The sequence below is a fragment of the Diorhabda sublineata genome, chromosome 4 (assembly GCF_026230105.1).
Source record: "Diorhabda sublineata isolate icDioSubl1.1 chromosome 4, icDioSubl1.1, whole genome shotgun sequence".
Taxonomy (NCBI): domain Eukaryota; kingdom Metazoa; phylum Arthropoda; class Insecta; order Coleoptera; family Chrysomelidae; genus Diorhabda; species Diorhabda sublineata.
The window spans coordinates 10,562,853-10,590,257 of NC_079477.1; the positions used below are offsets into that span (position 1 = coordinate 10,562,853).

Genomic DNA, 27,405 nt, shown 5'->3' on the forward strand with positions numbered 1-27,405 from the left:
GATCGTTGTTTCAAAAGTATCAGTATGCATCAATGAATGTTTTAGTATAAGTTATTTTCAAGTTTTCTTGATTTTGTATTATCTGCTCAGGTTGTTCTTCTTCTCGGTACTGTAAAAGTGTGTGCTAAACGTTCTGCGAATCTTTTTACTTTTTGTTCATTTTCTAGCTCAGCTACTATCACGGTTTTTGATTCGAGGGTTCTGGATTATTTACCTCTTCAATGTTTTGGTAGCATTCCATAATGTGTATTCCGTGGTCTTGACGTTTGTCAATTCGTTTGAGTAATTTTTATAGTAAGTGTTAAAATAAAATCAAAAACATCCTATTTAAAATATATTTATGAATAAAGATAGGAATATGAATTACAAATCTTCACAAGGGGGCAGAGATGTGCAAGGTTTATATTCGTATGGTTTACTCCTTTTGTCACAGAATTTATCCGGCAGCGCCGTCTCTTTATCATCCACACATACAACACTTCGTCGTTTGATTGGTTTCTTACCCTAAAATGAATAAAATCATTAAAATTGAACAGAAATCTGTAATGTTGCAAAAGCGGTAAATTAACTGTACCAATTGCCAATAAGTGGCGCTAGCAATAAAATTTCAGTTTGATTTAACAATTTTAATAATAACAGCCGTGATGGAAAATGTTTACATCATATCCAAAGCTGCATTATTCAATAAATTGCCTAGAAGGCAATAAAGTTTAGAGGAATAATTCGCGAAAATTACGAAGTAAGTGACATCTGTTGATTTTCTTTCAAACTTCAATAGAAGTGAGTAATGAAGGCTGTATATACGAACTATTTTGTTGGTTTATAAACAATAGAATGTGATGTTTGAAATTTTAATTTAAATAATAAAATACATGTTTGGAGAGATTTTCTGAAATAAACAACCCCACATCCACAAGGTATACTTCGAAAACAATAAAAACCTGGTAAACGTTGTCCTGCTACAAATGTACTAGTGGCCTTTAAAACACTTGAGCACTTTTTTGGTAGTTTCGTGTAGATATTCAAGTCTCTTCCTTCCGTACTTACATTAAAAAATGCATTTCCAATCTTTAGCTTCATCATTCAGATTAATTGTTGTTTCATGAGGCTGGGAAGTTAGACCTGACCTCTATAGCCACAAACTTTTAATGTTTTTTTAATTTGTTCCTTCTAGGCCACATATTACTGCTTTGAACGGCTTTACTTTCTGAGGTCTGCTTCTGACTCTAATATATTCCATGATGTTGAAAAGGGTTACTTCAATTTTCGTCATTTTTAGACGTATTCTTGAACACAACTTTTTATTCCAACCACACATACACGTTTAGGAAATAACGGAAATTACAAAAATGAAAAAATCTCTAACAACACACAACAAAAAGTAGACAGCATTAAACACTCTTACAGATTGTATTGCCGCTATATAAGTCTAATTCAGCGCCATCTAGAGACACATGATTTTCGCCAATATCCTGTAAATGGCAGAATGTTACAGATATCTGTAATAATATCTACTAAAATATTAAATGTAATGCTCGCCACTAGGTGGGTATACTGAGAACTTCCAAAAATAAAATAACATTTATTTTTGAAAATAAACGGATGATTCAATTCATTTCATAGCCATAATAAATAGAATTAACACGTCTAAAAAATGTTGTATCCTGTATTTGTACTTATTACTTCACATACTATTGCAAACAAGCCGGATTGCCCCATACGACACTAGATGGGTCTGCTGCTGCAAATCTAGTAAAAGTAGTTAACTTTTTAGTTTTATTATAGACCAGTTGATTTCAAAAGTCCATTATGTTTACTGAAATAAAGTGTTTCTGTTAATACGAATATAGTCAGGAAACCAACCAAAGTTTTGTATTTTCCCCAGCTTTAGATACTTTGGAATTGTTCACTGGCACATTCATTACTAACAAAGGAGATTAAATGTTTGTGATAATATTGTAACAAAAATTAAAAAGCATTTTCAAGAAAACTAACCTTTCCTATACAAGTAGCAGTGCAAGCTTGCCAAGGTCCAAACCACCACTTGGATGGACAATTATCTTCGTTACAAGCTCTCATTTGCAAGTCAGGTTTGTCTTTAGGTTCGCAATAATAATCTTCTACTAGAGTCGGTCTCTCTGATTCATTTGTCATTCCTGTTATCACCGACTCCTGACAAAGTGGTTGTTTTTGTTGTGTTCCTCCACCACAGGTTACTGAGCATTGTGACCATTCGCCTAATATCCATATGTAATTAACTTCTTTAGTTTTCTCTTGCTTCCAAATCGAATATTTATATTCCACGCCTGGATTAAAGGTGTTTCCCCTATAATATATCTGTAAATATAAGTCATGTAAAAAAATACTACTTCAAAGTATTTTATCTAATACAAATGAAAAATATTATGGAATGTACAGTGAATGTGACTGGGAAAGATTTTAAAAGGTTGAATTATTCATCGAAGATGGAAGCGTGGATGGTGATTGTAGTGTTCTTAAAGGAAACATTAATGTTGGGAGCACAAAAGACTACAGGTTGGTCGAACTAGGGTAAAAAATGAATAAAATAAATTTTAAAAAATGGAAAATGTGGCGGAGTTCTTATTAAAGATTCGATGCTAAAGAATTTATTTGAATTGTCAAAAAACTGGATAATTTGTTTGATGATATTGTGTAAGAGGTTATCGAACTATGTAATTAGATGTTTAGAAGAATCTTCGCGATATAATTAATATGGGCTTCAAAGTACCAGCTTTAAATGTTGTTTGTTTTCATACTAGAAAATTATCAGTCTAGATTTGCTGAAAATATTAGATCAAAACGAAAGGAGTTCAAGCTTTCAATGATTCTGAAAACAAATGGAGAAGATTCCTTGATTCTTGGGTTTGATACAAAACACATAGAGCTACTTCAAAAAGTACCTATAAAAACGGGTAACAATTCAACTTGATTTCATTTCTGGAGTAAAGGTCAATCAGGAAAACGTCTTAGCTTATAGATCTATCAGCTGTTTACTTCCAAGAGAAAAGTATATTATGATGTTTTTATACAGAAATATCGAAAAATGAAAATATTCTCGTTTTGAAAAGTGTAATACAATCATAAAGCAAACAAAGAGATACAGTGGAAACTCGATTAACCGAACTAATTGTTGTCGTTAGGGATTCTGATAATCGAAAGTCCGGATAATCGAATATATGAAAAAAACCGGGTTTTGTGAAATAAAATAAGTTTAATAATAGTAATATTAATTAATAAATAATAATATAATCAATAAAAAGTAATAATAATATAATAATGAGTATAAGTTGGCATAAAATATTTGGTAATTGTCATTTGAGGTAAGCTACTTTTTCTCTTCATTGCTGGTATATCACGAATTGGTTTTAGCTGTAGTAAACTCACAGTATCACTCTCTGTTTATTTATCAAACCATTTGTAACCTATTTACAGAGCCTGAAATGCTTTATTACGAGATGGTTCTACATCATTTTCCACGTCTAGATTTTCTTCTGTTTCATCTTCTTGCATTTCCCGCTGTTCATTTATCTGCAATATGTTTTCTACGAAAGCCTTGATGATTATTGTCACAAGTGACCCACTCTTGTATATCTTGTATATAACTGAGGGCCGGATAATCGAGTTTCTATTGTATTTACTTTCTGTTCAGGGCGATATTTTGTTGCTAGGAAAAGATGTAAAGGACAAAAAGTTAGTCAAAAGTTAGTTATAAGAGTTATAAGAAACATGTTATAATAAACAGTAAGAAAAACTATAATCTTGATGACGTTATATAGAAAACTGGGTTATTTGCACATACTATTTGTCAATAGTAATTTTGAAAAGAGAAAAAAGGAAAATTCATGTAATGAAGCAAATAATGTCTATGTTTTTATACTGAACAAACTGATTTTTCAATGCACGAGTTACAGCTTTAATTAATTAGAACCATGGTTTGTCTCGGCATAGTTTGTTCAAACAACTCTTAGTTCATTTTCTTGTTTAAACACGTGCTTTGTCCAAATATTTTTTAATTTTATATATCTCATATTACTTTTCTTTAATTCAGTTTGAAGTTTACATACAATTTTTTACGGTACTGATTAATACATTTACATGATAAATGCATATAATTACCTCAAAAATCAACGTATTCAAATATGGAAATTTGGTTTATACAATATTGATTAACTATTACTGCCCTACCGCCTTTAGCGTCAAATTCATATTCGACCCCCATCATTTATTAACTTTTTTACAGATTATACTCACATAAACGACGATAGGTTCCATTATAGGTCCAGGAATACGAATTTTTTCCAATTGATTGTCTCTTCCATACAACGCTTGTGTTCCAGCCACGGTATATTCTCCTGGCAGAAAAATATGTCTGAAACAAGCATATATATTATGTACTTTCATTAAAACTGGAATATTCTAGAGGATTTTGAAAAATCTTTTTTCGTTTTCAATTTCATAAAGGACATTTATAAAATTATTACCTTTTAATATTCTGAAAATTCATTTTTTTTTCGTATGTTCAATTCTCATAAAATGTGATTTTATTTTTAATTTTCCAAAGAATCTATTTAGTTAAATTTCTGTTTAGACTATCAAAATACAAATAAATATGATAGAAATCACTTTGTCAATAGTCGAGTTTCAATTTTCAGATGGATTTCAAGTATTTACACAAACTTCTCCATTTCAAATCGAAAAACTCCTAGTGGGCTCAAAAAAATACTTACCTCGCTCCATTTAAATAGAACCTCCTAGCAAGGGCACTTCCAATGCTGATATAGTTCGGAGAATGATCTTTTTCCTCGATTCGAATATTTCTAGCGCCTTTCGGTATGACCACAATTTCCCTGTAGCCCGGGGACCAATTTTGTTTATCGTAGACCCCTTGCTTTTTGTCGCATTTACTTCCATCTCCTTGACAAATTCCACAATCGTCCTCCTCGGTTTTAGAATCAACCACCCAGTCGCATCCGACTTTCTGGAATATGTATAAAATAAAAATTATGGTTATATCAGTTTTATAGCACAGCCGCTCTACATTTTTCATCATGCTAAAATTGTATTTTTTTTCGAGAAAATATTCAGAAATAAAAATGTAGATTGTGATATACATTTCATTAACCTTTTCATATTCAGTCTGTCTGAATGATACGGATGGCTCAAAAGCTATAGTTGTGGAACAATAAACCTCACTAAGGATGCCATAATTTTTCAAGTAGAAATGACGGATATCCACTACTGTGTTTAAGGAAATTAAAAGGCTAAACGAACTTTCGAAAAAGTTTCCGACTTCACAAATAAACTTTTTTACGATAATAATTTTTATGCTTTAATTTTTTTAAACCTTCCGATTGGACGCATCAACTATGTTAAATATCAGTGTAAAAATAAACAAAGTCCTAGTTCTAATAATATCAGCTAGCTAGCGACAAGTTCTGTTGCTTAGTGACAGATTATTTTTTTCTTTCAAAATACTACTAAACCAAGTTTGGATTAGGTGAAGAGTGGTCGCCAGACAAATATGACACACGTAAATACAATGCGGAAAAGTCTCAGGATACAAAAAGTTTGCACATTTGATCTTCAAAAGGCACTGATTCTCCTTAAACTCACAACTACAATAGCCCACTATTAGAGAAATGTTCATATCTTCAGACAATAACAAAGCAGATAACTCTCTTTGTCACGATCGTCTAGGTATGAGGGCACAAAAGTGAGAAGGAGAATGAAAAGACTAAAAAATATGCGAAAAAGCTATGTGAATGTATCCATTGGATAAGAAAATGTAAAGTAACCAGATAAAATTGGTGGAACTCTTTACTTAACCAGTTTAGTAGCAAAAGAAACAGTTTATATCAGAATAAACAATTATCCTAATTCATAGCAGTAGAAAAAAGTTGGAAAAGAGTCAAAACTGTTTTGAGTCAATGTACAGGACTGTTCAATAGGCATCTAAAATTTATGAGACTGACTATTTAGATTCTGTCGATCAGAGAATGAAACTTCGGAGCATATTTTATGTCACCGCGGAAGTTTATAAATGTCCGATTCTCGGTACTATGAATAATATTGCCATTGACAAGAAACTACATATACATGGTAGATTACAACAGTACAGGTTTTTGTAGAATAGGTCACAAGCTACGCTAGCGAAATATACCTATCTATATAAAAATAATAATAATAGCATTAAGAGTATTTTCACATGATAATTATGAATTTGATATTTTCTATATTATAAAATTTACCTTACATATTCCTGCTATACATACGTCTCTAGAAACAACACTACAGGGTGTACCGTCTTTGGCATAATCACCCCAAGGAACAATTACGGTTTCGTTCGCGTCACTGCAGTATAGTTGGCACGGTTCACCTATTAACAATTCGATTTAATGAGAACGTCGAAATAAATTAGATCGATTAAGTTAAATAATCAACCAAGTACATTTTACAAATACAATCAAGTCAATTATGCAATTATTAAAACTACTAGTGAATGGAAGTTTGAATATGAATTAATTAAAAACTAGTTAAAATTATGGTTATGATATTGAAAGTGAAACATTTTGAGCGAGTTAGATCAAAGGAAAATTGGAGACTAAAGGAATAATTAACGGAAAAATAATTCAGTCTACCAAAAGTTGGAACTGACCCCGGATCCATTGGTTAAGCGCTGGAAGTTTACTACATAAGTGATACACGATAAATACTACCATATTAGGGTCATTCTACACGAGCGACAAAACGAGATTGTTTGCCGGCGAGTGAAACGCGTATGTTCCAGAACCACAGAGTTCAAATTCAGGAGTATACACGGGGGCTTTCCCAGTCGCGTCAGTTGCCGTGTCGTTTTACATGTGGCGCTTTGCAAGTATCTGGCCGCAAAGCCTACTTGTTGTTTTCAATTACAATCCACTATTTCAGTTCGTATCGTAGTTGTGTCTTTGCAATTGTTGTGCCTTGTATGTTGACCATTATGTATAATACAGAACGGTTCATAATGGAGGTCACTACAAGCCTATCTGCTGGTTCTACACTTCTTCTCATCAATGATTCTGCTTTTGCTATATGTGGAGAGACTAACACCAAAAGTTCGTTAAATGATGCTACAGACATCCTTTAATAATGGAAAAAAAACTTTTTGGGGTGCTTCCAATTTTCTATGAAGGTAATTCTCAACCAACCAGGTGCCGGGTACCTAACCTAATCTAAACAACGCCTTTCAGTTTCTATTGAAATGTCCAATAATGTTATATATATAAAGTCATACTCAGTGAATAATTTTTGGGGTAGTCTCCGACTGGGAATCAGATCTAATTGTTGCAAAACAAAAATTAGTTTAAAGATGTCACCCCACGCTTTGACAATAATTTTCTCATTGGTAATTTTATTTTTATGTCAAGAGTTATACTTGATTTTTTAGTTTGAATAATGGTTTTTAGGTGGACTATAATCCATTTTCAAGACTTTTATTTTTATTTCTGTATTACTTTAAAAATTTATTTATAAACCCCTGGAAATACGCAAAATATGTAATTTATTAACATTTAATCTGCTGATACTAGAACGTATACTCATATATACTTTATTTCTGTCTCCGTTCTGCATCCAATTGACTGTGTATCTAACACACTGATCTCACAAAACTTAGTGGAAGTGGAGTAGTCTTGAAACTAATTATTATGTTCTAATTGATTTCCATACCTTCATCGAAATAAGGTTGCCATTTATATTTTTTCCCTTCATAGAGCTGATCATCAAATTCTGAACATTGAGCTGCTCTAAAGGTAGGTTCTCCAGCTGGACACGCCTGTGTATTACATATTCTATATCTCTTCCTTTCACCAACGCAGTATTTACCACCGAAAGCTGGTGTGGGATGATTACATTCTCTTTCCTTGACTGAAACACCAGCTCCACAGGTTTTTGAACAGTCACTCCAAGAACTCCATTCCCCCCATCCACCGTCTATGGCAGTAGGAGGTTCCAGCATCAGTACACATTCACGATTCTGGCACCACTAGAAGAAACTATTATGAATGAATCTACTATTTCCGTTTATTCAAACTTACTTTATGTTTTCCACAGTATGTACCTTCTGCTGCGGGTCGGAGGAGGGTAGTGCAAGTGTTGTTAACAGAACACCAAATGTGTAAACAGATTTCATCGAGAGGTGTACATAATGTTGCTTTTTTACCGAATTGTAAACGACATTGGTAGTTTGCATCGTACATAACACCAGCGGGTAAATCGGGATATTTATATCTATCTACTTCTTCTGGTACATCTCGAAGACATTGTCCTAATCCTTTACTGAAAAATTATTTTAAAGAATTAATTTGGATGATTTACAAATACATCGTGATTATAACTGAGAATAAAATAAGTAGTACTGAATACATAAGATAGTTTCGAATTTTGAGGTGATTTTAGAAACAAAAAAATAATGTTAGGATTAAATCCATTGGAAAAGAAAGAGATCATGGAATAATTAATTGATGAACTTATGGAAATACCTAGGTCCATCCAATAATTTATATAAATACTATAACACTATTTGGGTTATTGAATCTTATCAACTTTAAACTTAACAATTGAGAATTATGATAAAACAGAAAAAAATTGATAGAATTTTTTCATAATCTTTAAACTCTTTAAAAACAAAACATAAGAAAACCCATTAGGTCATTAAGTGATATAACTTAGAGAGAAGAAATTATGTCAAATTATCTCAACATTCTTCATAATATGTGGAAACTTACTCTAGAAATCTGGTGATTTCTCTACGACTGCAATTCGACCAATTTACAGTAACTGTATCTGGTTCAAAATTCGGTGTCATTATATGAATGGTGTTTCCTTCCCTTCTTTTGCATCCGGTTTTTTCTGTATCGTGAATCATACCGAAGCTGAAAATGAAATTGTGTAGCGCTTATCATTCATATTTTTGATTATAACATTGTTTATATCACAAAAACGTGGAATATACTTTGTCATGAAATGCTTTTCAAATAGTCTATTCTACCTCAGGGTTTACTAATCGGTTTCAACAGCAGCCGAAAACCTCAATTTGTGTATATCTGTAGAAAAAACAGAATCAATTTTAAGAGCGAAAGATCCCGCAAGATGTGAACTAGCTATAAGAATCGAGATCAGAAGCGCTAAAAATTTACAACAAAAGGACAACCAAGTACATAAATAAGGACTCAAGAGTCTCTGACTATCTGCGGGACATCATATGGAAAAACCAATATATGTCCACTGAATAAAGTACGCACATACAAAAAAAACGTAAGACACACACTTACATATGGAGGGGAAACTTGAGCGGATACAACAAAACGAAGAACATGATTGAGAACTATTTAAGGAGTGAGCTTAAGAGATCAAATAAGAATAAATAATATGAGAAGATATGAAAAGTCAGGATAAAGTACGATTCACGATATCGAGACGACGATATTGGAGAGACCACATTGAAGATTGATGGGTTAAATGAAGAATCAACTTCAAGGAAATCTCTCAGCCGACCTTTAAGAGATGGCACGACATCTACTTCTCAAGAGGCTGAATAGTAGAAGAAACAAGACTAAGTCTTAAGAAAAGAGAAAGGAGACGAAAAAGGGACAATCAATGTAAAATAAGGATTTCTTTGGTTTGCTTTATATTTCTTAAGTGTCTTAAAGTCATAAGACACCCAAAATAAATTTGTTTCCTTTGACTTTGACAGAAGAAAACATTCACAAACTTACTCACAATTGATTTATGTAAACATCAAATTTAACTGTGCCACTAAATTCCTATTCCATTTTTTGTACCATAATTATTAGAATCGAATAGTTTCAAAACAAGAACAGGAAAGTATTACATCTAAGATATGTAATAGATATGCTCAGAATAAAAGTAATTCGTTCACAGGAAGAAAAAAACCGAGCAGTTTATCCTTAAAAATAATAAATATGAGAATTAAATGATTTCCAGAGTTTTTCTATAATAAAGTTTTGTTCCAAAAGAAGGTGGTACTGTTTATAATCAAAATTACTTCGAAAATGCTTTTATTGAAATTATGGTTATTTTTGGTCATAAAAAATCGAAAAATTAATATTTTCAATAATTTCTTTCCATTTTGTTTAGTTTCATAGCGCATTTAAGATAAAATGAAACAACTAAAATTTCCAAACTTTTTGCCAAATAATAAATCCAAAATCCATAAATATTACATTTTTTGAAAAGTAGCTGCATTAAAAAATGAACAATTTGAAGGAAAACGAACGAATATCATAATTTAAAGAATTTTTACAAATTATTGAAATATTTTGGGTTAGATCAATATATGCGGAAATGTTTACTTTGAAATACTAAAACCTGCACAAACCGTTACTGCAGTGGTAAGTTTTTTCTTGCAAATTACAAGAGTAAATTGAAACTAAGTTCCTTTTTTTGAATAGTAGAATAATTTTGATGATTTTGAAAATTCCAATGCAAGAAATTGCCTGGACTGCTGATAGATGTTATTAATCTATTTATAGAATCAAATGATAATATGCGCTACAAAAACGTGAAAGCAAAAAAGGAGATTAAATTGAAATTGCCATAAACGTATTCAATTTATTTCAATCGAGGTTTTTACTACATGTAACTGTGTTAATTAGATATGCACAAAGAGAATGAGTTTGATTGGCTATTTGACGACTCTTTTGTTGCTTTTAGGCATACATCAACTAAATGGACTATAAATTTAAAATTACGTAATTAATTGCTTTATGGTAATCGTACGAAGTTTTATAAAGTGTACCCTTGGGAGAAAATATAAATATCACATGGTAGCAACTTTTGCGTTTGAAAGGAAAATTACTTCAAAGTGTAAGATGCTTCAGTTTGACAGTGTTTGATAAAAATAATTACTACGAGAACTGATGAGTTTGTTTCGATTTCCTTTTTTGTATATAATTATATCTAAAGTTGACTGCATTTTTAGAAGAATTTTTTTATATTTTCCACATAATCTTTCGTGGTCTGCTCAAATTTCATACAATCCAATGAAAATTGTTAGAATAAAATTATTTTGAGAAAATTTTGAAAACAATAAAATTTGATACAAATTGAAATAAAACTATGGAAATTAAAAATGATTTATATAACATCCATAATCAATACCTTAATATTTCCATCAAGCGTCATTTTGAATACCGAATTTTGAAAGCAAGGAATTTAATGTTTTTTTGAAAGAAATAAGTCCGTTGTCTAATTATTGTAAGTAAATTTTATTATTGTTATACTTTTATACATATTTTTATATTGTACTTGATCATAATTCCAGTCCCAGACGATGAATAGATAAATATTCGAAAGCTCGGAAAATATATTCAAGTTAGTCCACTTTCGTTGTCACGTTTCCAATAAAAAACTACTATACATTTATATATATATATATATATATATATATATATATATATATATATATATATATATGTATTTTAAAGTATTGAACATTGAAAAAACTCACTTGTGTCCTAGCTCGTGCGCTATAGTATGTGCAGATGTAATTCCGTTATCTTCATTCACACTACAACTTCTGCTCGCTTTACACATGCCACCAATATGCGCTACTCCCAAAGTACCACAGGGAGCTTCCTGTCTAGCGCAAATATCCTTTCTGGTGATTAAAACGGCAACGTCGTGATGATGAGGATGAGAATCCTGTCCGGGATTAAGACCTAGTTGCCATTTACAAAATGTTTTTAAAGTAGTGTCTGCGTTTGTTGTTACGTTAAGAATAGGTTCTGACAAAGGATCTTCTATCAGAATAATTTTCACCACCACGATTTTGACGCTGTTTCCAAGAGTGGGGTCTTGATATAGCATAGAAACCTTCAATTTAAAATGTGATGAAATTTAATTGAACAAATAGAACTGAGGGATTATCAGTTATACGTTTGATTAATATTTTATTTTTTTTTATATTAAAATAAAGATTCGATGTTCAGTACAAGGGGTGATAAAAAAATGCCACGTATAATGTTTTATAACTTACACCTTTATCAACTAGAAGGTGAATCTCAAATTCTTATAGTGTCTTTAGAGTGTCGTTTCAAGTTGGTAAAAGGGCAAAATGTTGAAAACCAATTGACTTTTCGAAAGTGTAGTTCAGAAATTGGAATGTCATTGCGAAATAATGTGCAAAGAAAAATACCTCAAAACTTGTCGATGTCTAAGTGTCATAAGTCGCTATAAAAGCGTAATTTTTTTATTCCTAAAAGTCTTCTCATCAATCTACAAAGACCTTACCCACCTGATTGGGCAATATGTCTCTAGCTTCTCAAAAAATAAACAAACTGGTAAAATGGAAATGTTTTGACACCATTACTGAAGGTGGCGACATGGCAGATGACGATTCCGACAAAACGTTTCTTGGAATGTTTTCAGTTTTGGCTAGCCAAGGGCGGTACTTCAATAAAGATCAATCCCACCAATATACTTTGTTTTTAATAAAATATGTTCCCGTATTTTTTATCACACCTCGTATGTTTGTTAATTATGGCTGAACTAAATAAATAATTTATTTTAATTGTAGTAATTCGTTCACAAATAGAGGGAGAATAAACAATTATTTCAGTATTATTATTTTAACTGAGAAACGCTCTGTATAAAAGCAATGCACTGCCGCCCCACGATGCAGCTCCTTGCGCGTCTGATTTTTTGAAAATTCTGAATTAGTCAATTTAAATACCTTACCATATTCATTAGAGTCAGAATGTATGTCTCGATATCGCCATCTTGATGAAAATCAACCATACTGGCATCAGCTACTACTAGAGTTTCAACGAAATGGTTTAAACTAACAGATCTTTGGTTTCTTCCGGTTTTCTTATTTTGTTTATATTTAAGTTTTTTCATGTTGTTTTTTTCTATAGTGGGTATTTTTATTACATTTCTTAGTTTGGATTTTTTTCTTTGAACTTTCAGTTTGCCTTGTTGGCTTTGCCACTCTAGCCTTTAAATTAAAATTTCGATGAACAATGTAACAAGAAGAAAAGCATGATATTTATTTAATTAACTGAATAAACTTACAAAGTCCATTTTTTTGGCACTCTAGTTCCACAATTAGTTTGTTTTTTTCTCTTCTTTTTTCGCTTCTTCAACTGATTCGTTATAACTGCGGATCTTTTGTAAATTAAGTGATTATGACCTGGTTGAACTTTTTTTAAAGGATGATAAGCTGGTTCTATATAGTACTTGCCTTTTTGTGAATAAATTATTCCGGTCTAAAAACAAACATCAATATTTCAAGTAGAAAATATTTAATATGCTTCTCCAGTAACGTACTAAATCATCAAAACTGTCATCTAAAATCAATCTCCAAATTTTTTAATACCTTTTTTGTTACATGATTTATTGAACCAACCAAATAATATATGAGATCATAAATCTATGATAATTATATTGTCATTATAGTCTATCCTGTATAATTATCCTATCTACATTTATATCTAATATGATCATTCACTCAAATTTTACCTCTTTAATTCCAACGATATGTCAACGTCAGGAAAATTCAGGCTTGACAAACATCTGCGAATATATTTCCAATGCTTCGTTTAGACTAAGTTTCCACTTAATGTGTGTAAACAAAAGCTATTGTATTTGCAATGTATGGAAATGGAAAGACGAAACAATTGGCTTTAGAGTGAATGAGTGGAAAGGACAAAGCAAATTTATGGATAGAAATGGAAATTGTAGAGTCAAAGAATTTTCAGCTCGTAAAGCTTAAGATATTGTGAATAACTGGTTGTTTGAAATTACTTTTTTGAGTAAAAAAAATCTATTCGTAAACATGAGAATTATATTGAATGGAATAGAATAATTCTGCACCTACATCACAAATAGTTACCTCAAATATGCTTCTTAAATCTATAATTTGCTAGTTCCAATGCATTATTATGAATCGAATTATGATTTCATTAAATGATCTTTTTGCCAACTTTGAAATTTCTTAAATGGCGCTTCCTATAATAAATTCTGAGAATTTCACAGTCTACTATGACAAAATTCACAACTTCATCTGGGAAATATCAACATAAACTTGGAGTGATATAGTTTTTATCCAGAATATTTTGGGACGTACTAATTAAAAATACTTACTAGTCCATTACAGGCAGATATTGCTACTTTAGAATTTTGTTGCCCATGAATGACTCCATGATAATGACAGTTTTTGATTTGAGGCCTAGCATCTACTCTTTCATGTTTATGTTTACCCCTTTTTTCTATTATCATGGATTTCGTAAAGAAATTTCTCGAAGGTTGAAGGGCCAAAAAGTATACATCATTATCTATGGTCAAGTTGAAATGAACATACTCCGAAGGATCATTAACATATGTTGTGACATCTTGACTGAGATGTTCTCCTTTGATGGTAACTCGTTGTGGAATTGTTTCATGGACATGCGAAAGAGAAGTTGTGTAAAGACCTGGAACAAACAACTGATTATTCTTAAGAGATAAACTGATGGTAAGTGGATATAACAGCAGCATACATCTCTGAAAAATTTGTTAAGAACTAATTGATAATTCTCGACAAGGAATTAATGGAAGGAATATTTGAGACATATGGGACTACTTCTCGATTGTGTAGTTTATAGATAACTAAAGTTGATAATTAAGTTAAATAACTAATTTATATTTTGTGATGAATATAAAGTAATGTCAAGCAAGCAAGAGAATAACAAAATAGTACGTTTCTTAGAATATCATTTTGCTTCTAACGTTGTGCTGTTTGGTACGAAAAGAAGTTGTTAAAATTAGTTTCTATGGCAACACACTAGAGCAAGATAGCAACTCCAAATATTGAGAGGTAAAAATGGATTTCCCAGAAAATAAAGAAATAGAAATTAATACTGAAATTCAGCGTACAGCTAGTGTATTCTACAATATCAACAATACTTTTTAGGGAAGAGAATAGTATCTATGAATACACCTACTCTGACTTTTGGCTGCATAAGCTGGATATTAACAGAGAGAGCTCAAAGCAAATTACATGCAACGAAAATAACGTACATAATCCTGGAACTGAAAAAAATGGACAAAACTTGGAAGGAAGATAGAAAACAACACTATCTGTTAATCCATTACTAGAAAGTATTGAAACCACAAAACTCAAATGGTACAGCTTCCTAACACGAATAAAGAATGAGTCACAGGCGAGGAAAGTTAAGGAGTTTAGAGAAAGACTACCAACCAAATGATATCGCTGTTTAGATCGAATTCTTACAGACTAAGGGTTAACTAAGATAAAATTTGCAGCTGTGAGAAAATGGGGGAAAATTATTGACGGACAAATTAACAATTAAATGACATACATCTTACAGGCAGAAAGGTTTATACGTGGCAATTCTCAGACTATAACCTTTCTCTAAAAAAATATAATGATCAACTTGATTACTTGCGTGAACGTTTCATTAGAAACAATGAGATGCTTTATATATTTGAAATAACATAAGAAATCAAAATAAAAATGGAGGTGTCAAATCGCAAGATCTTGGAAGCCACTTCACATTCAATTTATAGCTAAAAAATTTTTGCGTTGCCGAGTAACATGTTAAAACTATATCTCGCCTAGATCAATATCATCCATATTTTCAAATAAAAAATCATTGATACAGTACTGATATTCATTCACCATAGCATGAAATACAAGTTGGAATTTCTGGAACCGTTGTTGAATCATATTAAACACACGGCTTCATTTTTGAAACCACCAGCGTTGTACAGTTTTCTGTATATAATTGTATTTTTTTGTCTAATGAATGGAATAAATAATAACAGTGACATGATGAAGCCTCATTATAACAAATTGTATCATTATAAAACGATTATTAAAGTCGGAAAATGGAGTTGATATTGTTAATGTAAGATAAGCGGATCGCTGTAGAAGCTACGCCCAAGTTATTAGTAATGCAAAACTAGGTAGTTGATTAAAAAGAACGTCCAATAGTAAGTGATTAAATAAGGTGTGTGCAATTGCTCTTGACAAGTGGAAAGGTAAAATGCACCTCGATTTGCTATTGCGTAGATTGTTTATTACTGGTTACCGAGAACTGCTTTGTTTGTTCTGTCTTTTAAAGAAATATGTATATTTATGCATAGGTTCCTAGAAATGGAAAATTGATATAATTAAATTGTTGAATGTTTCAATGACGGGATTAATTAGGTTTTTTTTATCATATAAAAATCTCCAGGTTGGTCTTTTGATAAATAATATTATCTCAAAAATCACATTGTCAGCAATACGTTCCATATTTTAAATGAAAAGATTAAGTGTTGTTGCCAAATGTTTACATTATACAAGTACAGGCATAAAACTGTACCAATATGTACGATCAACAAAGTATTGAGAGCTAATGATTTTGTATGGCTAAGTTAACACCATTCTTTATTATACTCCACTAGAGCACTAATAATCTATTGAGAGACGAGTAATAACCAAAGAAGAAGTAACTGTTACTGCTCAAGTTCGCCCAAGAATATCGAACTATTGAGGACTACCGATGCGCTAAATGCAACAATATTGGAATGATAAAGTGTAATGGTCTGGATCGTACGGTTGGAGTCATACTAAAAGGCCTGAATGAGCTTTCATTTTGGCTGGTATGGAATCAGGTAGGTCAAGATACAATTATAAATCAGGAAGTATGCTTCGAATATGCAATAATCAAACAAAAACATAGTACTATAAATGATTGGAATAATTTTGGTCTGAAATTCATAAATAACATTTTTTATATGGATAGTTAAGATTGTTTCTCAAAATGTATGTGAATGTATTTCTTCCTAAAAGTTCTCTGTGGAATCAATTTCAATCAAAAATAGCCAATACTAACATATATTTTATGAGAAAACTTTTGATTATTGTATTTGATAACAAATTATAGTTTAAAAGTACTAAAAAGCATGCTTCTAGCAATAATTACACTAGTAAAGTACAAAATAATTCTTTGCATAAGAATTGAATTACTAATGAGGAAATTTATAAGACTATTCTAAAAAAGTGAGATGTTTTATAAGACATTTTTAAACTAACTTTACGTTGTGTAACCAATGGATCTGGCGAATTCTGAGGAATCTAATCAGGATAATCAGATCTTAGACAAGTGTGCAAAGTTTAAATTAAATTATATCGCGCAAATCAGGTGAAAACCTAGATGAAAAAGTCAGTTACTCACCTAGAAATATATGGTTCTAACTAATAAAAGTGTATTAAAAAACATAAATGTACTCATGCTCGTCCAGGAATGTTTTCAAAGTAAATTATATCGCCTGCTTGGAGGTGAAAGTCATTAAACAACGAAATCAAATTTTTTTAGGAGAGTAACAGAAACGGAAATATGTTTAATAAAAATAGAAAAATGCTAAATCATAAGTTGGTTCTAGTGGAATAAAATATAAGTCTACAAAATCCTTGAGAGAGAAAATATTTCATAACAAATATGTAATAATACATATTCTGATACAAAAAAAATGATTACACCACTAGCAACTTCCTCTGTTACAAAGTCGGATTAAGTCTTTTTTTGCGTTATTTAATTATAATTGGGCACTATAGGTAGGGACGAGAGCTGGAAAGTAATTGTCATAACTCGTGGTTTTCCACGAATTGATAGCCATCTGTAAACTTATGGTCAAAGCATTTGTAAGGTGTACTATTTTTTCTATATTGTCTATTTCAAACTTTTCATTTTCCTTTCTTTAGTGGAATGCATGGATTCACATTCCATATAAGAGTGGCTGGATTCTAGAAATTTATATTCAATTAGTTCTAAATGGCTTGACTTTATATAAATATATAGATATGAACGAGAACAGTAAAGTGGATGTCCTGAATAGGTGTCAGATATTATTTCTCTTATTCTAGATAATATCATGGATACAAATTTCATTATATGCGACCTTATTGCATTAGAGCCTCTTTTTATATTTATTTCATTCAAAAAACTTTGTTGCTGAATTACTTTTCGTATATCAAATATTAAGGTTTGGAAGTTTCTATCAGTTTCCATGATCATCGCTCTCACATTTGGTTTCCTGACAATCTGTTTTTCTTTCTGTGAGATGAAAAAGAAATTAAAATAAAAAGACTGCTCGGGGAAAATTTGTCAAACGTTCTAGCCTACACAACTCATCAAGTGACTATGACGAGCCTTATCTCCGATGAAATTTCTCAGATAGTTGATTGAATTTTCCAATTATATTCATTTGTTGATCTTCTATACTTATTGAAAATGATGATAACAACACACAATGACTTTTTCTAGAATTTGGAAAAAATTATGTTTAGTGATTTACTTCTAAGCAGACAAAGACAATTACTACAATTAATTGTTGGCGCTATTTTGGTGTGTAGTATGATGAAAATAAATATCACACCAAATACGATTATTTCCTGATACGATGCCGTTCTTACATACAAATGGTTTTCTCGATGTTCTTTTACCTAGTTCTTATATTAACAAGTATCATGTTTAAACTCGTATTTCCCAATATTGTTTTTGCATCTATTATTCTTTGTGTTTCAACATTACCTTTATCTTTATACCTCCCTCTTCTTATTTTTTCACATTGTTAGTGGTATTTTTAAAATATGATTGTTTTTCTTTTGGTCCGTGAAGTGGAAAAACTAATACTATGTTAATGTTTAACGCTGATCTCTTAGATTTAAAGGATGAATTGCATCTAAATTTTTTGAACTATTAGTTTTGCTCAATAATTTTACCATTTCAGCTCCATGTGCAGTATCAATTGCTTCTTAATCACTTATCCCAGCAATGATACATTCAAAAGAAGCAAGAAATTTTTCACTTTGAACACCTGGACATTGCTCATTCGTTAATTTGAATTGTATAATTCTTTGCTTATCTAGTTTAATGAATGTTCTATAATCGCAGATTCATGCTTTATTGAGGATTTGTTCACAATAGTACTTGAGGAATAACAAATAATGAAATAGGCTGTTTATTTAGTCGACAATTACATATCAGAGAACGCAACTCTTCCACCAAAATTATGGGCTTGAGTACGACAAAACGTGTAATTGATGCTTGTGAATTTTTTCATAGAAACTTCAATTCACACTATTATAGCCTCCAATATTTTGAGTTATGTTTGGAAGATGTATAAATCCAAATTTATATAAAATTGAATAGATTTCATATTTCACAATAAAAAAATGAAATTGAGTCAATGAAATCAGAGCATTAATGTAAAAGAATGCTTAATTTCGAGAAAAAATGTAAAAATTAATTATATTCACAATTTATTAATTAAATTTTTGTTCTGAAATTGTCAGATATCTGTCTTTTTGTCTAGCGCTGGGAATATGACCACCTAAAGTTAAACGTATCCGTCGCGCCGAAATGACAGTTTGAAAAATATCAAAAGTGTTATGTTTAAAATTTTTTGTAAAATGGATTAATTTTGCGACGCAATGTAGATAAAATTTGTATATTCAGCCGTTAGCGCTCACGACATTCAATAATCCTCTCCTAATGAGTTGAATATTTTTCTTCAATGTTTTTTCAATAAATATACTTTTCACCTCGTGATTTCTATCTTGTTATTTATGAATTGAAATATGACACTTATTTTTTTTTCATTTTGTACATCAGTTGTTTATCTGGGATATTTTTTTAACAAGACACGAGCATTTAATGACTGGCACCTGTTGGTTATGTTTAATAAAAGAAATAAAATTCTCAAAATTTTCTTTATCCTCTTTCGAGTTCAACACCAGTTTATTGAATATATAATATGTATTAGATATATCATTATTCAGAAGTTGTGATGTTATCTCGTGCATTAAGAAACTTCGGTAACATTAGAACGAAGTTTGAGAACTTCTACCATATGACTTAGGAAACTGTTGAACTTTTTCTAAAATACAGCAAGCAGTGCCGGAATGGCTTTTTAAGAGTCTTATCATACACAATCGATCAATATAATATATATCATGATATGATATAATATAATATAATATATATTATATTACTGTAATAAAAAATAGTGCTATCAACAATGCGAGCTTTCCGATCCTTTACCAATTCATTTATTTTTCGGTTTATTTTCTCCTTTCTTCCTCTTTCTTCTGCTACTAGTCAAGTCTTCCTCTCCTTCTATCTGTTTTCTTGCTTCTGTCACTTTTATTTTCAGGTTTTAACAACTTTTAACTATTTTTTTTTCTATTGGTTTTTCTTGGTTGTTTCATCTCTGATTCTATTATTCTATTCTATGTCTCTTTGTTCATTACTCAGATTCCACTCTCATAATTATTAACTTACGTAGTGTTGTCAAGGTGTATACCATCATTTTTGTGTCAACTTAGTATATTTGATTGGCTTTTCTCATCCTGTTCGCTTTCTCTATGTCTATGCTTAGATCTTTTGTAAAAATGACTTTCAAATATAATTCAGCTATTAATTCGTCATATTTCTATTTTGATTTACTACCATCCTCCTATTAATCCGTCAATTTTCTCGGTTCTAGATATATGTATCCAATCATTGTGCCTAGTTTATAGTTATTATCTTAATTGTTTTTATCATTCAGTTAATGGTTAGTAAATACAGAAGTGACGTCCTAGATTGAATCCCATTTCCATCCTAAACTTTATCTATCTTCTTCCATCTACTTAAGCCATTTTCATATATTCCTTTTATATTTCTATTATTTATCTGCAGTTTCTGTTTTGTTCTCCTCTCTCCAATTTATGCTTAATTAAAACTCCTAAAGTATTTATGAATGATATTTCATAGCACTGCTTTTCCCTACAAGTCGTTAATCCCTTAATTTAATTCATTGCGTTCCCGAAATCTCATGTAAATTTTTAATAAATGCAAATTCATGCATCGGTGGGTAGATTTCCGGTAAGTAGGATTTTTTTAATATCACACCTGCAATCGTAATGATTTGAAGATGACCTTGAGATACTCGATATTATTTTAATTACTTAATTAATAGGACAAGGAAAATTTGTATCAACAGATTTGTTTTCGAAGCATGATAATCATATTTGAATTCAGGGTGAGGCGAAACGGTAGATTAATATTTTAAACCTTTTATTCTAGCACGATTCTTCAGATACTCTATGTTATTTTAATTACTTCATTAATGTGACAAGGAAAATTTGTATCAACAGATTTGTTTTCTAAGCATTATAATTACATTTGAATACAAGGTGAGGCAAAAAGGTAGACGAATAGAATATTCTAGCATGATTAAAATCAACTTCTCAGCATTCTGAAAGTGAAAAAGTGTATATAAATTATCAATACTCAAACAAATTCTATAAGATTTCATAATAAGAGAAAACAATTTAACTTTAGATAAAAGTTGTGAATAAATTATTGTTTAGCAAAATAAATATTATCAAACTGTTTTTTTGTTACGTATTTGGATTATACCACCTTTGAAGAAAGTAATGGAGGTCGGCTTTTCAGTTTACGACTCCTAATTATAAAGAAAAAATCATAATCTGTGAACTAAAATTGCGACGTATGGATCCTGTCAGCACAGTATTTTCTTGACTATCATACACCTATCAGCAGTAGATAACGATGACATCGCGACAATGCAATTTCTATCGTAAATGTAACAACTATGTTAAATAAAAATATGCGAAATGCGTGAGAAAAGTAATGAAATTTAGCAGTGTTAAATAGTAGCTTCTGCGATGTGGTCTCTTTGGGCAACTATGAGAGAGAAATGCTTTATTGCCAAAAAATTGTTACCATTTGTTGACAGAAGCTTGAAAAACTAAAAAATAAATATAAAAATTACTAAATAAAGATGAAACAAATAAAATAAAATTTCAATACATATACTGAAGAAAACCACAATGGGTAATAGGAGATAATTAGTAAATAAATCCAAAATTTGATCAGTATGCAACATGTCCAGTGTTAAATATTATCATTAGAATAGAAGTCGTTTATAGAGTATGAGGCAATTTCCAGTAAATATGCCCTCAAATGATTGCGGATTGCGGGAAAAGTAGATATCGATTTGATTTCAATTGGCAAGTGATTGTGCATTTTTTGCATTTTCAAATGTTGAGCCCTTACTAACTCTGAACGTGGAGTAGGTAGGTAAAGTCATACTCCGTGTTCAAAGATGAATAAGGAAGGAAGAGTCAGAAATTTTAATCGTTTAAAGAAGTCCCTGCAATGAGTTTGGCTGTTTAGTCCGAGTAAATATCTAACAGCTCTCTTTTGTAGTTTGAAGATTCATTCCAGAAGGGAAGGGCATATCGGAGATGCGACTCAAAAAGGGCATAATAAACTGTTTAGGAGGTGGATCAGCTCTTTGGAAACTGATCTCAGCGCAAAACAGGAGGAACTCAATTTCCTATATAAGGCGGCAATATGTAACTCCAATTTCAAGGAATAGTCCATAACAAGTCGTAAGAATCAACGACGTCAGGGGTGGTGTCATTTAAAAAAAAAAAGGCTGCAATGTATTTTTATATGACTTTGGTTCTAGAAACGTTGAGACAGAGAAGATTGCAATCACACCATGTTTTAAGGGTGATTAGGTCATTAGATATGGTCGTATGAATAGTCGTGAGATCAGGGTTGCTCCAAGAGTGTCGTCTTCTAATAGACATATTTTACCACTGATGACTAGATAGGCGATGTCGTTTATAAACATAAAAAACGAAATAGGGCCTAGAACTGAGCCTTGGGACACTCTACATTCTATTGGCTGGCAAGAAGACATCGTTGTATCAACTTTTACAAGATGACTTCTATTGGTAAGGTATGATTTGAACCAGGCGAGATGTATTCCCCTGCAATTTGTTGATTGAAATATTATGATTAACTCAGTCGAAAGCCTTAGAAAAATTAGACAAATTTGTTGCAGTGGAGTGATGGCTGATTAGGCTAGAGTAGACATTATTTAGGAGAGAGAATATAGCATCATTTGTGCATTTGTTACCTAAAAACTGAAATTGATGGGTAGTATTTTATATTTAAACAGAAATGATAAAAGCCTCTTTTTGACCAATCTTTCTATGATCTTAAATAATGTGGGAAGGAGTGCAATTGGGCGATAATTCGATGCTTGATTTTTATCTTTTCCTTTATCTAGAGGTATAACTATAGCCATCTCAAGGCAATGGGGAAAACTACAATCTTAAATTGAAACGTTAATTAAATTGGTGAGGTGCTTTAATGTGCAATTGGGCAGACTTGAAAATATTTTTAGCATTAGGAGGAGAAGGAGTTAAAGAATTTGATAAATTTTTGGCTACATTCACAAAGTAATTATTGAGGTTATCAAGTGAAGTAGAGATTATGCTCGATGAAGAAGCCTTATTTCTTTCATTCACATTTCGAGAATTGACGAGTCTCTTATTAAAATAAATATCTATGGCATCTTCTATTATCTTGATGAATGATGAATTTTTCTCTATAGTTTCATGTAATTTTTGAAGAAGAGACTATCCGAGAATTTCCTTAAGTGAGATAAGATAAGAAAAGATATGCACCAGCTTTCAACTGGTTGGTCACAGTTTTGTAAATGCTCTCCAGAGTTTTTAAATACCATGTTTCAATTTCAAAAAAAAGTTTATAATCAGTTAGATAGAGGGATTGAGGAGCAACATAAATGCGTTTTGTGGAGAGAAAATTCATTAATGTAAATGTAATGTGAATAAAATATGGGAAATCAGGATGGTCATTGTCTTTTATTTCCTCATGAATATGTCTTTGTTCGAAGGGACTATTGAGTATGCAAGTCCTCTCTTCGCTACTAATTGTGTGAAAATTGTATGTTACAATCTTCATATTCAACTCTCCATTCATCATAGATAGTGATGGTTAAATGAATATCTGATCCAATAAGGTTTCATACAAGTCAACTTTTCTCCCAGTAACTCAAGGTCTTTTCGGTTTTCCCACGTAGAACTTGTGCTCTTGTTGAGCAATACCTCGTATAATAGAATTACTCGAGAAAATTTAAGCTATCAAAAGGCGAGTAGAGAAAACCAATTGAAATGACACAAAAAGAGGCACAATATTCTTTACGGAAGGCTGTAAAGATAAAATTATAAAATATTTCATATACCTACTTTCGAGAACTTTTTCTCATATTTTAAAGTTTAAAGAGATCCTTGAACAGCTTTTAAAACGATTTGGATTGTTCTTAGAAGTTAGCAATTTATATTCGCTTAGTAAACTTGCTCAATATACTCTTAAAAAGAATAAAATAAGAAAAGAAGTTGATTTATATATTACGGATAAAGTAATTTAGAATTACAAAATTAAATACCTTGTGTTTATTTATTAAAATCAACCACAATAACAATAATATATATGATAAATTTGTCTCGTTGTGAAGATTTGTCGTTCTGTTTCCACTTACCACCGCCGTTTATATTTGTTAATGTAACACCGGATGCCATCAGCCCACAGACCAAGAAGACGCCAAGGTGGTCCTTCTTACATTATAAAGATTGTGCCTAGTACCCGATCAGATATTGAGTACCTACTTCGTATTCGTATGGCCTCAAGTAGTCAATAATTCTTGTGTTTTATATGATTGAATTACTCCGGGCAGCGTATTTACAGAGAGGATTGACAAATAATGAGGCAATAATTTATCTTCAACCATTTCGTTAACAAATGCTAATAGGTTGTATGAATTCTAATAAGTTCTAAGGACAAAGAGAAGGGGGTAATCGAAATTTATGAGTATAATGAATAAATATTCAAATTTCTATCACAAAACTAATGCTGACTGATCTAGATCAAGACCTCGATCCTGTTCTAATATGTTATATGTTATAATCGAATTTTAAGTTTGGTAAATGTGCCGGTTATTCAAGTTTAGCTGATTTTTTGTGACCTATGCACACGTTTATGTGTTTGTGACAATTTCTAAGAGGGTCTTTTTGTTTCTTTACGGTAAATTAGAGACTTCCAGGAAACCGAAGATACTAGAATATGATGATAGTGTATATAAAACGAATCTCTAGCAGATAGACGAGATTAGTAAACACTTTTATGTCATATTGAACACATCGGGATAATGCCAAGTAGAATAAACGGTATATTTGAATAAATCAGGTCATGCTGAAAGTTAATGGATAGTTTAATGCGTTGAGTGTTAGTAAAGAGTTAGCGTGTAAGTGATAGCGATTAGTTAGTACATAAATAAATTAGGTAAATGAAATAAATAATAAATTGATGACTCAAAACTGTTTAAATAAGAAGAATGTGAAATTAGTGTTAGGTGGGGGGCATTACAAATAAATAGTAATATGAAAATGGCTGTGAGACTAGTTGACATGAAAGTGATGGAACTAAAAGCGGAATTGGAAAATCGCGATCTGGAAACGTCAAGTAAAAAGAGTGATGAATTAGTAGAAAGACTCAAAGTGGTAATGAAAAGTTACGGATTTGATTCAGGAAACGTTTCTATCTGAAGACGAGGCTTCCACCTTAATTTCGTCGATTTTAGCCAGGAAAGAAAAGTTGCACATTATGAAAACGATATTTCTGCTAATATGAACTACAAGATTTCTGAAATGTCGAGCAGTATTTCTTCTTATATGGAGGAGAATATTTCAACCATAAAGGACGATATTTTATTATTGCAAATTGACATTGCCGCTGATGTCGAAAATAAATGTCATATCGGATAAGATGACAACGATGGAGAAAAAATTGAGGAGCTAGACGAAAAGATAACAAATTCAAGAACACAAGATATTCCAAGAAAAAAAAAAAGATCGAGCATATGGAACTCAAGACAGATGACATTGACAGTCAATGCCCTAACGTATTACGGTAATATGTCATGGACTAATTATGTGTAACAGTTTGAAGCAGGTGCTATAATGATTAATTGGTCGGATAAGAAAAAAGCTATGAGCTTAATCATCGCACTGCGAGGAGACTCTTTAAATTTAGACCAGACGATACCTTTGGAAGAAACTGATGAGTTAGAGCTACTAAGAAAATAGTCACAGACATTTAGAACTCTTGTACCAATCTCAGCTGAAGAACCGAAGACAGAAACGTGTCGAAACCCTTCAAGAGTATGGAGTAGATAGTATCCGAATTGTCCGACTTGCTCTTCCATCAGCACCAGGGAAGGCTTACGTGACCACCACATACAGAGAGCGCTTTGTTTAGCTTAGCCCATTATTTTGGTAGATGCCATTACTACTGCTCTTGAATATGAAGCCACATAATCATAATTACATTAAATTACAATGAAATATCACTTTTAATGCTGTTGCCGTTGTATGCTTACGAATCGATTTTTCCAATCTCTTCAACTCGTCTAATCTAATTTTCCTACACGGTCAATCATGGATGAAAAAATCGAATTGTAATTCCTGCTTAAACCACACAGTTAAATGAGCTGCTAGTAGGGCAATAAAGTAGTGAAGCATTTGATGATCTTGCACGATTTCATCTTCGCCCTCGCTAATTTGAGATGTTGATTGTCTTTTGTTAACTGGAACTCTAAACTGCTATAAGGAAGTGGAACAATTCCCACTGGTTGACGTTAGTGTTGATAGATGTTATATTACTTTCCTTTTGCTGGCGAAAATAGGAGAAAAGCAGAAAGGATATATTAAGCATAATATCCCAAAGTAACACTCATAGAGTTAAGATTTTTTGGGATATCATTCTGATATTTAGTACCAGAAGAACGATCATCGCAGATTGCGAATGAAGGATCTATTAAAAAAAAGTAATCAGTACAGATATTCAACTCAGTGTGATCTCATCAAACATCTGAGTTGAAATTTTTAAAACCGTTGCTGAGATTCATACTGAACACACTATTTACACTGCCACTCCACCAATACAGTCTCTAAAATCCATAACATGGTTATTGAAATGCACGCCAGACAGTGTATTTGTAAGTATGGGTGTAGCGGCGATGTAAACAGTGTGTACAGTATTTTTTAATTATCTCCATGCCCACACCAGATTCATCCCAGAATTTCATCCTTCATCTGTTCGACTTCACTTGATCAAGTCCGCAAAAATTTTCTCATAAGTTAGGAGGTAGGTAATTTTCAGCAGTCTTTAAAATATACATATATCAATTTCCTATGAAATAAATGCAAAGAAATTTTTGAAATACTGTTGTTAATCTACATCAATATGTACCCAAAATGAAAATTTGTCTCTTGATTGACTTCAACAGGAGGAGTTAATATCAATAATTGCACACGATATATATTCATTTTCGAGATTGATTTAACCCTGTAGTACTATTGAAATAGAAAGTATCTGAAAGACGCACCTTGGTGAGAAACGTTTGCTTACTTGCCTGGTCAATTTTTAGGCTTGCCTATAATTGACAGTT

The 27,405-nt window shown here is 31.6% G+C and overlaps 1 protein-coding gene across 2 annotated transcripts in view; it reads right to left on the bottom strand.

Moving 5' to 3' along the window:
• Nucleotides 1-321: 321 nt before the first annotated feature.
• The window catches only part of LOC130442673 (A disintegrin and metalloproteinase with thrombospondin motifs 7), a 42,146-nt gene continuing 15,062 nt past the window's right edge, over nucleotides 322-27,405 (bottom strand). The window contains exons 3-14 of one of the 2 annotated variants that reach the window (XM_056776987.1): nucleotides 14,167-14,495; nucleotides 13,096-13,289; nucleotides 12,760-13,018; nucleotides 11,531-11,895; nucleotides 8,787-8,933; nucleotides 8,097-8,337; nucleotides 7,729-8,044; nucleotides 6,270-6,397; nucleotides 4,749-4,999; nucleotides 4,273-4,390; nucleotides 1,996-2,337; nucleotides 322-504 (exon numbers count right to left, since the gene is read on the bottom strand). In XM_056776987.1, coding sequence (XP_056632965.1) covers nucleotides 364-504; nucleotides 1,996-2,337; nucleotides 4,273-4,390; nucleotides 4,749-4,999; nucleotides 6,270-6,397; nucleotides 7,729-8,044; nucleotides 8,097-8,337; nucleotides 8,787-8,933; nucleotides 11,531-11,895; nucleotides 12,760-13,018; nucleotides 13,096-13,289; nucleotides 14,167-14,495 — 2,831 coding nt within the window. In that variant the 3' untranslated portion in view covers nucleotides 322-363. The remainder of the gene's footprint in view (nucleotides 505-1,995; nucleotides 2,338-4,272; nucleotides 4,391-4,748; nucleotides 5,000-6,269; nucleotides 6,398-7,728; nucleotides 8,045-8,096; nucleotides 8,338-8,786; nucleotides 8,934-11,530; nucleotides 11,896-12,759; nucleotides 13,019-13,095; nucleotides 13,290-14,166; nucleotides 14,496-27,405) is intronic. The other variant, XM_056776988.1, reaches the window with a different exon arrangement.